The 15,000-nt window shown below is 40.7% G+C and overlaps 1 protein-coding gene across 1 annotated transcript in view; it reads left to right on the forward strand.

The window, feature by feature from the left end:
* Nucleotides 1-15,000, forward strand: part of anks1b (ankyrin repeat and sterile alpha motif domain containing 1B) — a 316,968-nt gene that overhangs the window by 136,316 nt on the left and 165,652 nt on the right. The window contains 2 exon segments of the mRNA XM_084049725.1: nt 2,658-2,854; nt 9,050-9,181. Of these exon segments, the coding sequence (XP_083905851.1) occupies nt 2,658-2,854; nt 9,050-9,181 (329 nt within the window).

Consider the following 15,000-nt stretch of genomic DNA (forward strand, 5'->3'; position numbering starts at 1 on the left):
GTAGTTAGATGACTGTACTATAGGCTATACAGGGCTGGGTCCGGCTGGAATAGGCTAAACTAGGGTGGTCTATGCCTTACTAGACTCTAATAGGGCCCAGTAGGCTGTACTAGGCTCTTGTCAGCCCTGTAGCCCCTTTGCACTTGAGATTAACCACTGTGTCCACGGGCAATAGATTTACATGAGTTTGTGTCCACCGGCAATAGTTTTACATGAACATTTCTAGGCTATAGTGCAGTACTGCCCCGTACAACCTTACAGAGCCCAGCACAGCCCACCAGAGCCCATTACAGCCCACCAGAGCCCAGCACAGCCCAGCACATTCCCGGACACCCAAGTCCAGCCCAGTGGGAGAATAGCATAGGGTATGGGGGTAGTTAGATGACTGTACTAGGCTATACAGGGCTGGGTCCGGCTGGAATAGGCTAAACTAGGGTGTTCTATGCCTTACTAGACTCTAATAGGCCCTATTAGGCTTACTAGGCTCTTGTCAGCCCTGTAGCCCCTTTGCATTTGAGATTAACCACTGTGTCCACGGGCAATAGTTTTACATTAGTTTGTGTCCACGGCCAATAGTTTTGGAAAATAGCCTGCCACCCTGTGGAATTATGCTTGAACTGCAGAAAAGGACCCAAATACAAAAAAAGGAAACAAAAATCATCCGTGGGACTGATGGGCGAACAAGTGGTATCCACACGCAGAGGGGGGCCCAGAGGACATTTAGAGTCCCCCCGGTGAATTTTCACGCCCCCACAGACTGTGCAGTGGAACCCAGAAATTGGCCGTGTCCACAGGGCATAGGGACTATGGCTCGTGGACACAAAATGTTATAATTGTAATAATAATAATAATAATAAAATTAAACTTTATTTGTATAGCACCTTTCATGACATGAAATGCTCAAAGTGCTTTACAGAGCAAGAATACAATTACAGAAAAAGTACAACTAATTTAACAATAAAGCAAAAAAATAAAAGCAAAAAAGGCAGTGAACCAGGCAAAACAGTGAGCACATGAATAACAACACAGAGATTTTAAAAGATCATCTAAAAGCAAGAGTGAAGAAATAGGTAGGATTTAAGGATAGGATATGTTAATTCAAAAGATGCGTTTCCCCTCAGTGATCAATACAACAAATATAATAAAAAGATCTCTGTGAATGAGGCCCACTGACACTTTGGTAGAGGTTTGGGTTGACAAAATATTGGTGCAATACAGTTTCAGCAGTAATGCCTTTCTAAGTAATTTGTTACTGTAACGCCTCTACTATTTGCGGTAACTAGTTCTAGCTAAGTAGCTAATTAATTTCCCAATTCAATAACACAGGTATAGAAATGTAAAGGTCCAACAGTCAACATTTTTGTTGATTATTGGATTCTAGTGTGTAGTACTATAATAGTATATGATATTATAATAGTAGTACTACTACTATTATTCTCTAGTATCTCCTATGGGAGCTCGTTACCTACTCGCTACTTTATGTGAAAAATAAATTGCTAACAACTTAAAGGTAGGGTAAGTGATATATTTTTGTTAAAACAAAAATATTTTTGTTAAAAGGTTAAAGCACTTTACAGTATTATGATAGTAATCATTGCTATAGAGTGTTTGTTCAGTAACAGGGGTCTCCCTGGCTCTTCAGCTCTTCAATAAACACAAAATAAATGTTCAGGTAGGTGACAAAATGTCAGCCAATCAGGAGAAAGTACCCATTTATCAGCTTGGTGTTCCAGTTCCAATTTTGTCTGCTCATTTCTTTGTGTCATCACTTCCAATTGCACTTGTTTAATCTGTAACCTGTTTGAGGTCTTGAGTATTTCCAATTTTCAATACTTTTACTTCTACTCCACTACATCTCAGAGGAAAATATTGTCCACAACAATTATTTGAAAACTTTTGTTACTCGTTACTATTACAGAATAATTAATAGTTATTATTACAAAATATACATTAACCACTTCAGCAGTCCTATTTAAAGGTAGGGTAAGTGATTTACTTTGGTTAAAATAAGTGTTAAATAGCTCTATATTCTGATAGTACTCATTAATATAGAGTGTTTGTTCAGTAGAATGAGTCTCCTTGTCTCTCCAGCTCTTTATAAAACAGAAAATGCATTTTCGTTTCAGTTTCATTTCCAATTTTATCCAATCAGGATAGAGAACTCAATCAGGATATAGATTAAACAAGTGAAATTGGAAGTGATGACACTAAGAAATGAGCAGACAAAATTGGAACTGGAACACCATAAAAATGAAGCTTAAAAATGGGTACGTTCTCCTGATTGGCTGCGATTTTGACACCTACCGGAAAATGTATTTTCTGTTTATTAAAGAGCTGGAGAGATGGGGAGACTCCTGTTACTGAAAAAACACTCTATAGCAATGATTACTATCAGAATATAGTGCTTTAACCTTTTAACAAAATGCTTTTTGTTTTAACCCAAAAATATCACTTACCCTACCTTTAAACTTTGGCTATTTGAAAATACCAATCTACTTAGATCTGCTATTTTCAAAAGATTTTAATGCATTTTATACATACTGTATTCGTTGCAGTATTGATACTTTTACTTAAGTAAAAAATCGGAGTACTTTTTCCACCACTGGTATTTCTCGACCGCACCGCATGGCTTCTCATCCCCTTGTCCCCCGCTCCAGATGACGCGGTGACAGGCGAGCTGTCCAAACTCCTCCATGACATCAAGAAGTGTCGAGACAGGGACTACTCCTTTGAGGAGCTCTGCCAGACCATCTCGTCTCACTCCATGGACAGCTTCGGCAGCGGCCGCCTGTCGGACGACGACCGCAGCGAGCGCAGCGAGCGCTCCAACGGCACGCTGACCCGCGGTGGCAAGGTACAACACGCACACGCACGGACGCACGCACACGCGTAAAAGTGAATGTTTTTGGATGTGTACTCTTTAGAGCAAGGGTTCCCAAACTGGGGGTCCCCAGATTAGCTTAATGTGCAACATTGATTTCTCACTCAAAAGTAAACAAACCAACATGCTGTATACAGTAAATGTATACAGGGTATATATGCACATTTCTAAAGTGACAATTTAATGATTTTTTATATCTTTTTAATACCAAATTGTCAAATATTACCTAAGAAAGAGGCATACGTTGGGAAAATAGCCGCAGTGAGCTTGCAGTTTGGAGTCAAACTAAATGTAATGCCTACAATTCCAAGTGCCTGGGTGGGGGGTCCCCAGTTCAAATATGAGTATTTTGGAGGTTGTGGACTGAACAGTTTGGGAACCCTTGATATAGAGATCGGTTAGAAAACTGTGGTTCTCAATCTCAACACTTCCAACCAAGCAAGTCTTATATTGCAGTGGTTTTCAAAGGGGGATCCGGGGACCACCAAGGGGCTCTTGAGAGAGTTCCAGGGGTTCCCCATCCAAATGAGGAGTAATTGATTGGATTGCAATACAAAAAATGTATATTATACATTAAATATATTATGATTATTATTCTATATTCACAAAAGTGTTTCAGTATCACCTTCACCACTATGAATCTAGTTCTTATGTACGATTATGAATTTTAGACAATATCAAGCATATCATCATCGTATAGGAGGTCCATGTATAACATAAATAAAATAATCATTTGAAATTGAGACCTGTGGCTTAATCAAATGAAAGTTGTGGTTCTATGTCACAGTTAGGGTTAGGGTAACGGTTTGATATGTACCGTTACACGTACCGTTTGATAAATGTACCGGTATGCTCCGTCATACAATGGTGATGTGCACTGGAAATAGCTTTCGTCTCATCACACATCTTTGGTCAGAACTAAAGCTTCAAGGCTATAGACTATTGCAATTCGTTGCAAAAACCTTTCTATTAGAAGGCCCTAGCCTGTCTTCAACTTGGCTCCGAGACTTTTAATCACAACTAGACAGAGAGACCTCATCACTAAAATCTTAGCTGAATTGGCTCCCTATCAATTCTTGAGTTGATACCCTACACAGCCCTTCATTGTCTGACCATTTCATACTGTACATTTCTAAGCATTTACTGTAACTTAATGCCACCAGTCTCTCTGTCATACAATTTACAATGTAATCGTTTATGAGAGGCAGCATTTATGAGAGGCTCTTATCCACCTTACAAAGTGCAAGAGCAAAGTAGGGGAGCAACGATGAATTGAACTAATCAATTTAATCAGTTATAGAATAATTGATAATTTAACAAAATAATCAATTAATAATGATTGATACAGCAGAACTCATTTAAAAATCTTTAAATAATGGCCAAAATATGTACTGTATTTTTCTACTGTCTAACATGGAACAAAGCACAAAAGAAAGCAATTTTGAATGGCAAACATAATGTGTGAAAATGTAATTCAAGTGATTATTTTCTCATACATTCTGAAACATGTACAGTCCAGTATGTGAAATGTGTGTGACAGACATTTTTAGTAGTGCAATGGTAGTTTGTGTAGTTCACCAGAAGGGGTCACTATCAGCCAGAGATATTTCACCAGGCTTGCATCAACTCAAGCATTCACTTGTTGTTGCTCATGCACTCTTGGTTTAATCTCTTGTTTAGAGTGATTCATTAATCATTCTCTAGGAGGCTTATTTAATGTTTGTTTGGAGTTGGCCGTGCCAGGTTGCACTGGAACGCAGTGTTAGACATTCATAGTTTTAATCACTTGTTCATTTTCACATCACTCAAACTCCTCACTCACTCACTCTCTCCATATGCACGTGTAGGCACATGTGTGCACGTGCATCTGGTGGCATTAAGTTACAGTAAATGCACTGCTGTCCGGCAGAAACCAACTCCAAAATGTTATTTTTTCAGGAAATGACAAAAACAAAACAAAAAGTGGAGTTAGGAGGTTTTGCTCATCATTGATAAGTACAGCTAAATGGACCTCCAAGCTCACAATGAGGTTGGAGGTCAAAAGGGGTGGAGCCTGGAGTCAGCAAAACCAGGTAACTCCACCCCCCTTTGGTGGACAGAAAGTTTGAGGATCCAATGGAGTTAGCTGGTTTTGTCAGAAGCGCTTTTTAATACTTTTCATTGGTTCAGTATTGTTTTAATCAACACACAGACGTAAACGGTGTTCAATAGCACTGATTTATGGGAAAAAAATGCAAAAGCGGAAAAATGGAGTTAGCTGGTTTCTGCCGGACAGCAACGATACTATACTTGGCACTATACTATATTTTTGGCACACAACATGCACAGCTAAGTATTAATCTGGCATAACTCCCACCCTAACCTATAAACTGAACCTCTAAATTTCTAATCTTATCCTCCAACCTGAAACTCATTTTTACTGATGGTGAAAAAGTAGGCTACTAATTTATCAACATTTTCTCCAAACAGACCTTATCAAATATAACTCAATATCATAAACAACACAGTGTCACATACCTGACAAAATCAACGGGATGATTTGTTTATTTTTGGAACACAGTTCTTATGCAATCTAAGATTTGCCTATATGAGAATACAAAAATCCAATACAAAAAAATTACTCTGTAACCGAGGGGTAGTGGGAGTGACGTCAGGACTCTATTTCTCAAATTCTACTATGCTTGTGGCGACACTTGGCCCTCACAAGTATAGTAATACAAGTACACGCATACACACACACACACACACACACACACACACGCACACAAAGGGAAAGTAATTGAGTCGTTCCAAGCTGTACCGTGGGTGGTTTTATCAGTTAGCGGCGCAGTGTGACAGAGAAGCTTAGAGAGGATTTTCAATTCCACTGTCCAGGTCCTGGAGAACAGGGGTCATTTATCACCGTGACACCACACACGCACACACACACACACACACACACACACACACACACACACACACACACACACACACACACACACACACACACACACACACACACACACACACACGCACGCACACACACACACACACACACACACACACACACACACACACACGGGTTTGTTCTTATATCCTTGTGGGCAACTCTTCCACAAAAAAATACAATTTCTACCTTTTTTGGGGGGGTACCCCAACCCTTAACCTTACCCTTAGATGCCTAATCCTAACCCCAAAACTGAATATTATACTATAGTTACCATAACCATAGCTCTATAAAAAAAAAAAAAATTGACCCTTTCTGGCAGGTGGACGAGAACAATATCCTCATTATGGTCAATTCTGAAAGATAGTAAACACACACACACACACACACACACACACACACACACACACACACACACACACACACACACACACACACACACAAAACATTTTTTTTTACCCTTTATGGCAGGTGGACGAGAACAATATTCTCATTATGGTCAATTCTGAAAGGTATTACTATCAATGTGTTTTTTTTGGGTCCCCATGGATAGTAAACACGCACACACACACACACACACACACACACACACACACACACACACACACACACACACACACACACACACACACACACACACACACACACACACACACACACGCGATGATCAACATTTGTTCTGTTGTTGCCAATGTGTCAAATTCAAATAAGAACATGCACTATTAGCGTTGAAGACACTCAAACACAGAGCACATGCATATAATATATATACACATACATTAAACATGCACACGCCTCTCCACTCAGGCTGTAATTCCAACAATCCATCTCTCCATAGAAGTACCTATTTATATTCCATTACTGGCATTCTCACTATGGGTTCATGTGGCCCCCTCCCTTTCCCTGGGGTGACTGTGCATACATGTGCATGCCAACGCCATTAGCATGCTCTGCACTCTCTCTCTCTCTCTCTCTCTCTCTCTCTCTCTCTCTCTCTCTCTGTCTCTCTCTCTCTCTCTCTCTCTCTCTGTCTCTCTCTCTCTCTCTCCCTCTCACACACACATACACATACACACACACACACACACACACACACACACACACACACACATTCCACGTCTGCGTGGTGATTCCACGAATGCATGAATAAAACATCCACAATCCGTATAACGTATAATGTCCGTCGATATACTGTCACGCTCCCTTGCCGCATTGTCCGCTACACGGTCAAATTCCCAGTGTTAATTTCAATCTGAGATCTTACACATTGTACTCTCCCCAAGAGACACAGATACATAAATGAGCACTGAGGTTTGGAGCGCCGCGTACAAGCGCCGTGGCTTATTTATTCACACGCTGTTTGTTTAGCCGTTCCTGCCGCAAAGGTTGCTACACAGCCACCTGTGTGTCCCTGTGTTGGTTCCTCTGACAAGGGGACACACGTCAAGTAGATGTTTCAAATCGTTTTTTATTATTATTACCGTTTTAAATTAACGATTTAAAATAGTGAAAAAGCCCCTAACCCTATAGATCGGCTATTTTCACTACTTTTGTGGGACTCTCTCGTATGGCATTAGATTACAAAAAAAACCATAAGAAGTTTAAATATGGAGGTATCATCGTACCTGTGGGGTGGAAACCTCATATCCAAAACAGTTACTTTTCAGCATTCAAATTCAAAAGCATCAAAAGTTGCAGATCTACAAGCTCGGAACGCGTTGCTTCGCGCCGCGTTTCGAGCTTACGGATCTGCTACTTTTGATGCTTTTGTGTGATGCTGTATTAGTCTATTAGAGTTCTCAACGGGCCTGAAAATGAAGGATTGGCCCTAGCTGGGCCCTACTGGGCCTGCCCGAAATTCGGCCCGAACCCGACTATAACCATCCTGTTAGGCCCGAAAGTCTAACATCAACAAAAGTAATTGTGCTTAAGTGCCTAAAACAACAAAAGAAGGGATTTTCTTTTTTGTTTTGCACTTATAATGACTCGCAACATTTGCAAAAATTGCAGATTCATGAGCTCACCATGCGAGTTTGTAGATCTGCTATTTTTGCTACTTTAGAAGAAATGTGAATAAAAGCTACACTTCAATTCCCCCCCAACTCAATTATTCTTTTGATTATTTGATTTGATTATTATTGGCAATAAGCTGTTGCACCCCTACTCTATCTGTTCATCTATCCATGTCCGTCAACTTCCTCCCTTTGAAACTTTTCCCACTTTTTTCCATCTCCCTGCTCTCTCTCTCTCTCTCTCTCTCTCTCTCTCTCTCTCTCTCTCTATCTCTCTCTCTCTCTCTCTTTCTCTCTCTCTCTCTCTCTCTTTTGTCACTACGTTTCTGCGTCAAAAGTAATCAACAAACTATACTACAAGTAAGACGCGCGAACGCGGGAAGCGAACGCAAAAAAAAAAAATGAATGAAAAAAAATATTTAAAAAAAATTAACCAAAAAAAAAAAAAAAGCAAAGAAATTCTGCGTTAAAAGGAGCATCTTAGAAAAATACAAATTAACACAAAACAAACTTTTAATGGTTTTGAACAATTCAACAAAGTGTTTGAAGTGCCTGTTTCACCCACTTCCGGGGGGCGGAGCCAAAATCCGAGCCCGAAGTATTTGTTCGTAGACCCCCACTTAGGGGGGGTAGAAAAAGTTTGGGAGCGATTCGGGCACTTTTCATCTAACATGGGGTTTCAATGGGGAGTTTTTAGGAGGCTTCTCCGGGGCGTGGCTTCCGGGGGAAGGGGCGGGCTTAAACGCAACCTTGACAGGTGTGTTCAGTTTTCAAAGACCTTTCATTTGATATATGGTACGTCTATATTGGACATTTACTTGGCTGCACACAGGCAGTGCACACAATAGTGCACACAGACACACAGACACACAGACACACAGAGACACAAGCCGAGCACGGTGTCATAGTAAGCTCCACTTGCGCGGCCTCCTTCCGCTGCGTTCGCAATAAACATTTCAAACATTGGCCAAATTGTGAAATATGACCTGAGAAAGAGTAAAAGTTTTTGAAAATAGGCGATCCAGCATGTACAGTAAATATCATGTGATCAGCTATTTTCACAATATTTATCTGTGAAACCGAGACAAAAAAATGCCTCAACTCCTACATTTCCAAGTGCTTGTCAGGGTGGAGGGGGTCAACAGTTCAAATATGATATTTTTGGGGGGGGTCGTGGCCAGAAAACGTTGAGAACCACTGTTTGAGCGAAGTGTGTTTTTCTCCCTGTAGCGGCCCACCCCGCCTCTAGGCCCCGCCCTGGAGGAGGAGGAGCCAGAGAGGGGCTGTGGCCCCGTGGGATTCTGGGAGGCGCTCACACCCTGCAATGGCTGCCACAATCTGGGCTTCTCCAGCCCGTCCCAGGTACGCACACACACACGCATGCGCACGCGCACGCACACGCACGCACGCACACAATAATTCAGTTGCATTAAGAATAGCTTGATTTAATGAATAGTAAGTATATTCAGAAGAGGAGGAGTTCCAAAGTGCAGCGGGTAATGTGACCCTGATGAAGATGCTCTTGGCATCGAAACATTAGTCCAGTGTTGATACAGCACTGTACAAATAAAGGCAATGAATCCATTAAGACCGGGAACGCATTCGTTCATCCGCTCAATAATTTTTATTTTCTTTGGTTATTCAAAGATTGCAGGCAAGGCAAGTTTATTTGTATAGCACATTTCAATAAGGCAATTAAAAGTGCTTTACGGAAACCCATTAAGAGCATAACGATGGTGGAAAAGAAACACATTATCATTATTAATTCAAATTAGGGATGTCCGATTTTATCGGCCTCCCGATATTATCGGCCGATATTAGCATAAAAATTGATATCGGGAAAATATCGGTATCGGTTTTTGAAAAAAAAAAAAATTTTTTTTTTTTTTTTTTTTTTTGCTTTATAAATAAGTTACAGGAGTTCTTACTGTATATGGTGTGTGTGATATGAAATTTGAGCTTACCCTAATCACAATAATCCCCGCATATATCGGTATCGGTTGATATCGGTATCGGTAATTAAGAGTTGGACAATATCGGTATATCGGTTATCGGTAAAAAAGCCAATATCGGACAACCCTAATTCAAATAGTTATTAAAGTTAAAATAATAGAAAATAAGTCGAAAATCAAACAGCCAGACAATGAGAGAATACATTCACAGTGCAGCACTGATTGATTGATTGAATACTTTATTAGCAGTTTGCAAAAAAAGCACAGGAAAGTACAGTGCAATACAAGGTCTGCTAAGAGGATTTTAAACCCAAGAAAGCCTATGGCTTGTTTCCATTGGGGTCCTTTGTACTCAATTCATCGGAGCACAAGATTCACAAACCTCAGTAAAAGGCAGCGGCAGACAGAAAAGTCTTCATTACAGCACAGTAATCATCATGCGTCATATAGATTGATCATGGAAATGACTGGGCTGTAATGTATGGCACTGTACGTTCCATACAGTCCCGTGCATTAGCCACGTACGCACACAGAGCAGTGAAATGAGAGGTTAGTGTATACAGCCATTGTTCTGGAGTGAGTCCTTTCTGCGGTTGTTACCGTGGGAACAGAAGGAGTGAGATAGATTGAGCGGTGTGTGCGTGGCAATTTCTGCTTCCATGTCCCTTCGCCCCGTGACACTTCATGTTGCCTTCAGAGTGACACACTAGGGCCGGCTGGGGCCATATGACTTGATTATTTCAAACTTTTAGCAATTTTTGGATATTTGTGAAGAAAACCATTATTTTTTACCCATGAGACCTGAGGCCGATTCTACAAATCAGCAGTTCTCATACTTTTAAGATTTGTCTAAAATGTTTAAAAAAATTGCAGATATGCAAGCCCGCAGCGCGACTCTAAAATGACACGGATGCTTTCCCGGTTTTGGGTTAAAAGGCATAGTATGTAACTTGTTTTTACGTAAGAAAACAATAATTGATTTTAGATGAACCCATTAAGACCTGATCGATTCTTTAAAAAAATCGAAATCCTAACAGTTTTTGGAAAAAAACAGATCTACAGTGAGAGCTTGTATATCTGCTATTTTTGAATAGCCAAAGAAATCTTACAGTGACACAGATGCGTTCCACGTCTTAATGGGTTAATCTTTTTTTACTCATAATTTCCCTCTATACCAGCGGTTATTAGCCACTGGAGTTGTGTGTTGGTGTTTACCTGCAGAAACACACCCCCTCGCTGTATTTTGGTGTTTTCACTGTTTGTTGTGGTTGCCCAAAAACATCCCCGTCTACCAAAACAAACAGTGAACACACCAAAATACAGCGAGAGGGCAGTGTTTTTCAGCAGGGAAACGCCACCACACAACTCCAGTGGCTGATGACTGCTGGTATAGAGAGAAATTATTGGTATTTTTTTTAATCTGAGGTCATTATTGTTTTCTTATGTAAACACAGAGCAAAGTTACAGTACAGTATATACTACGCCTTTAAGCTCAAATATTTATGTTTTGCCTATAACGACATACCCAAGTGGTTATAATATACTGTATAAATATGTTTTTACAATAGAATGTGCCCCTGTATTAACCCTGTATGAATATGCACTCGCTGATATATTAAATTAACTTTTTTTATATAGTTGTATGTTGCTGTAATAATGTGTGGTTGTCACAAAAACTCACAGCACTACTTGGACTTCTGCGTCTCACAGCACACCAGTGTGTGTCTGCACAGTCTTTGAGGAAAAAGTGTTTTACTGTGTATTTGAGTGTGTGTGCGTCTGTTCCGCCTGCCTCTTAGCTCCATCATCACCCTACAGCAGTGGTTCTCAAACTTGTTCATAGCAAGGACCCCCAAATTGATATGTACTTGTCCACGGACCCCCTGTTTTGTGCCAGGGACCCCCGTGAAGAAGATTTATGTAAAAAAACAAAACATTTCAAAACATTTTTGAATCGTCAAGGTATAAATGGATAAAGTGGTTAAAATGATTGTGATGCTGTAATAACTATTTTTTACTGGGGACCCCACTTTGAGAGTTGAAAGTGTCAGAGTGTTGTTCAGAGAAACCCCAGGGGGTAAAAATTAGCTGCAGGTAAGATGGAGTTCTCTCTCCATCACGTGTTGGTTGGTGATCTCCTGCACATGGCTCATCTCTCCTCTGCCTCTACTCTGCTCTCATCCTTCATCCTGTGAAAGGAGGGATAGAGGTTTCCTTTCTCCTTTTATAGCAGCCAACAGCTGTAGACCCCCTCCTGTGTGTGTGTGTGTGTGTGTGTGTGTGTGTGTGTGTGTGTGTGTGTGTGTGTGTGTGTGTGTGTGTGTGTGTGTGTGTGTGTGTGTGTGCGTGTGCGTGCATGCGTGTGTGTGTGGCGAGCTTGTGCCAGAGATGGCTGACATTTACAACACAACACACTTGTCTTTCTGTCGCTGGCTTGAGGCCTAGCTGGCACGACGCCAAGCATTAGCAGAGCGCACCTGGATATGAGTGTGTGTGTAATTGTCAATTGAGTGTGTGTGCGTGCGTGTGTGAGTGAGTGTTTAATGTGTATGTTAGAAGAGTGACGGGGAAGGAAGACGTTTTTATTGCATGTTATTATGAAATTAGCGCAGTGCTAATTTAGCAGTGTAATTATGAGCAAAGTCATTCAACTCCAACTATGCACCTCACTGCTGCTACACAGTTAAATCTGTTTAACCCAGGTATAGGTTTTGAATGTGTATTCCAATGTTTTCTGCACTTATTCTAATCAGCTCTCGTAAAGTTATACCTCTTATTTCCCCCCAACATTCATACTTTTTATTTCTCCCATCTGTCTATATTCTCTCTCTCTCTCTCTCTCTCTCTCTCTCTCTCTCTCTCTCTCCTCTTTATCTCTTCTGCTTTACCCCCCCCCTTTTTCTTTTTACGGGGCCAGAGCTCTGCTCTGGACACGTATTGTTATTGGCAGTATTCTGTCACTTCTTCTTCTGCCACTTTTCGCAGTTCTGGCTGAACCGCGCTGTCGCTTTTTATGAAACTCGGCCATATGGTAGATGGTCATGAAAAACGATCAAAAAATAATTCTCACAATCTTTCGTCCAAAGGTGGCGCTATAGCACTCAATTGAAAATGCCAACTTTGACCAGGTACAACTCATGCCCTGTTTGACCTACAGCCATGAAACTTGGATACACATATGCGTCTCCTCATGCTGAACAACTTTCACCCTCTGACTTTTGACCTCTGACCTTTAGATCTCCCACCATTTTGAATTATATGAAAAACAGTCATTGGCTCCTAACTTCTGCATTTTTTCACTTATGGAAAATCTGTTGGAAATTTTTGTAGGCAAAGGTCCTAAGTTCATGTGTAAAATGTTTTGTGCAGATTACTCAAAAATCCCAGGAGGAAATAGATTTTAACTATTGCAGTTTTATGAAAATTATTCATCTGCCCCTAACACATACATGCAAGACTCACATTTCTTTGAAACGTTGCAGTAATGTAGAGAGTCATTCCAAATATCACTGAAACCAATCTCACTCCAATTGGCCAAAGGGGGGCGCTATAGCAATTTTTTGAAAATGCAAACTTTAAACAGGCAAAAGTCATGCCTCGTTTGGCCGAAAGTCGTGAAACTTGCTTACACTTGTGCCTTGACTCATGAGGAACACATCTATCGCTTTGACCAGTAAGCTCCGCCCTTAGATTGTCCGCAATTTTGAGCAGTTTGAAAAACACTTAAACCCAGGATTTTTCAGCTATTTGCGTGAAACTGTATCATCTGTGTGATCTCCTTTTTCACAGTTACTTGTCTGTTGGGCCAATGGCGTCTCCCTTAAATGAATGCCTCACAATCTCAAGGTCGCCAGTTCAAGCCTCACTTGATGCAGACTTAATTTAAGTTGAATTGCAAACGACATTACTGTATCAATGAATACATGTGCAAATGGTAAAGATAACCTGAAATGCTTATTTGAGAGTACGTTTTTTCAACGTATGACATACTTCATTCTGAAAATTGCTGATCTACAATCTCACAACTTTTCATGGTTTGTGAGCTTGTAGATCGGCTACTTTCACTAGTTTTGGTTCTGAGGAGATGTACAATTTCTTCATTGGTAAATGGTTTGTGAACGAGTGATCTTAGTGTTAGTGAAACAGGGGCTTGGTTCATGAAAGAAGGCAAGAGTTTATGATCTTCAACAGACAATATCAGTCTGGACAAAGCTATAGCACTATAGGTAGTGTTGCAGCCTATTAGTCTGAAGGTTGAGAGTTCGAATCCTGTTAATGGCAGTAGGTTGAGATGTCCAATCAAACCATTATGTTTCCATCTCTCTCTCTCATCAATCTATTGTTTCCATGTCACTCTCTCTCTCTTCAATCTATTCCGTTTCCATGTCTCTCTCTCTCTCTATTCACTGGCCCCGTGTTATCGCTGCTTGCAGCTATATTTTTCTTTTACTTTTCCTCCCTTCGTGTTTCCTTTTTTTAAATGAAAAATTCTGTGTTTATTCTGTGCATATGTCTTTCTCTCTATCCATCCATCCATCCATCCACTCTGGCTGATACCGACAATAAGCCTCTCCTACTTACTTACTTACATGATAGACACGTGTAAAGCCCACATCTTCAAAGTGCTTGTATATCGGTTTGATCGACATTAAGATATTGAGTGTGGAGCAAAAAGGACGGGGGGCCTAATACAGAGCCCTGGGGGAATCCAGTTAAGTAAATACAGTATAGGCCAGAAATGGTTAAGGAGGGGATTAAGTATAGTTATAAGATTATGTACAGATACTGGGATGTGCGTCAAGCCTGGTGCGTATTAATTACCACAGTGAGTTTCTGTGGTTTGTCCTGCTGCCTGTCTCTCAACAGTATCGGTCAGACTGATGACAAACAGGAAGTAAGCAAACCGCGGCGTGGTTTTATATAAGGTTCTCAGAATTCTAGTTCTTTGAGCCCTGCTCAGGGGGTCAGTTCTAGGAACCCAGAACGCGTCGTCTGCTTGTATACCGGCTATTTCCGCTTTTTTTAATGCATTTTAAAGACGTACTGGTTATGGTTATAATTGGAACGACATAACTAAACAAGAAAACTAAAAACTATTGCAGAACTTGCCGGTTTTCTGGAAAGTTCCAGGTTATGGAAGGTTTTTGGGTTACACTTCATAAGACGAAAAGAGCCAAGAGAGACGTGGCCCAACGGTGGTGACACCGTTGTCACATCTGTCTGAGTCCG

Source organism: Gymnoscopelus microlampas (assembly GCF_963454915.1).
Source record: "Gymnoscopelus microlampas genome assembly, chromosome: 23".
NCBI lineage: Eukaryota > Metazoa > Chordata > Actinopteri > Myctophiformes > Myctophidae > Gymnoscopelus > Gymnoscopelus microlampas.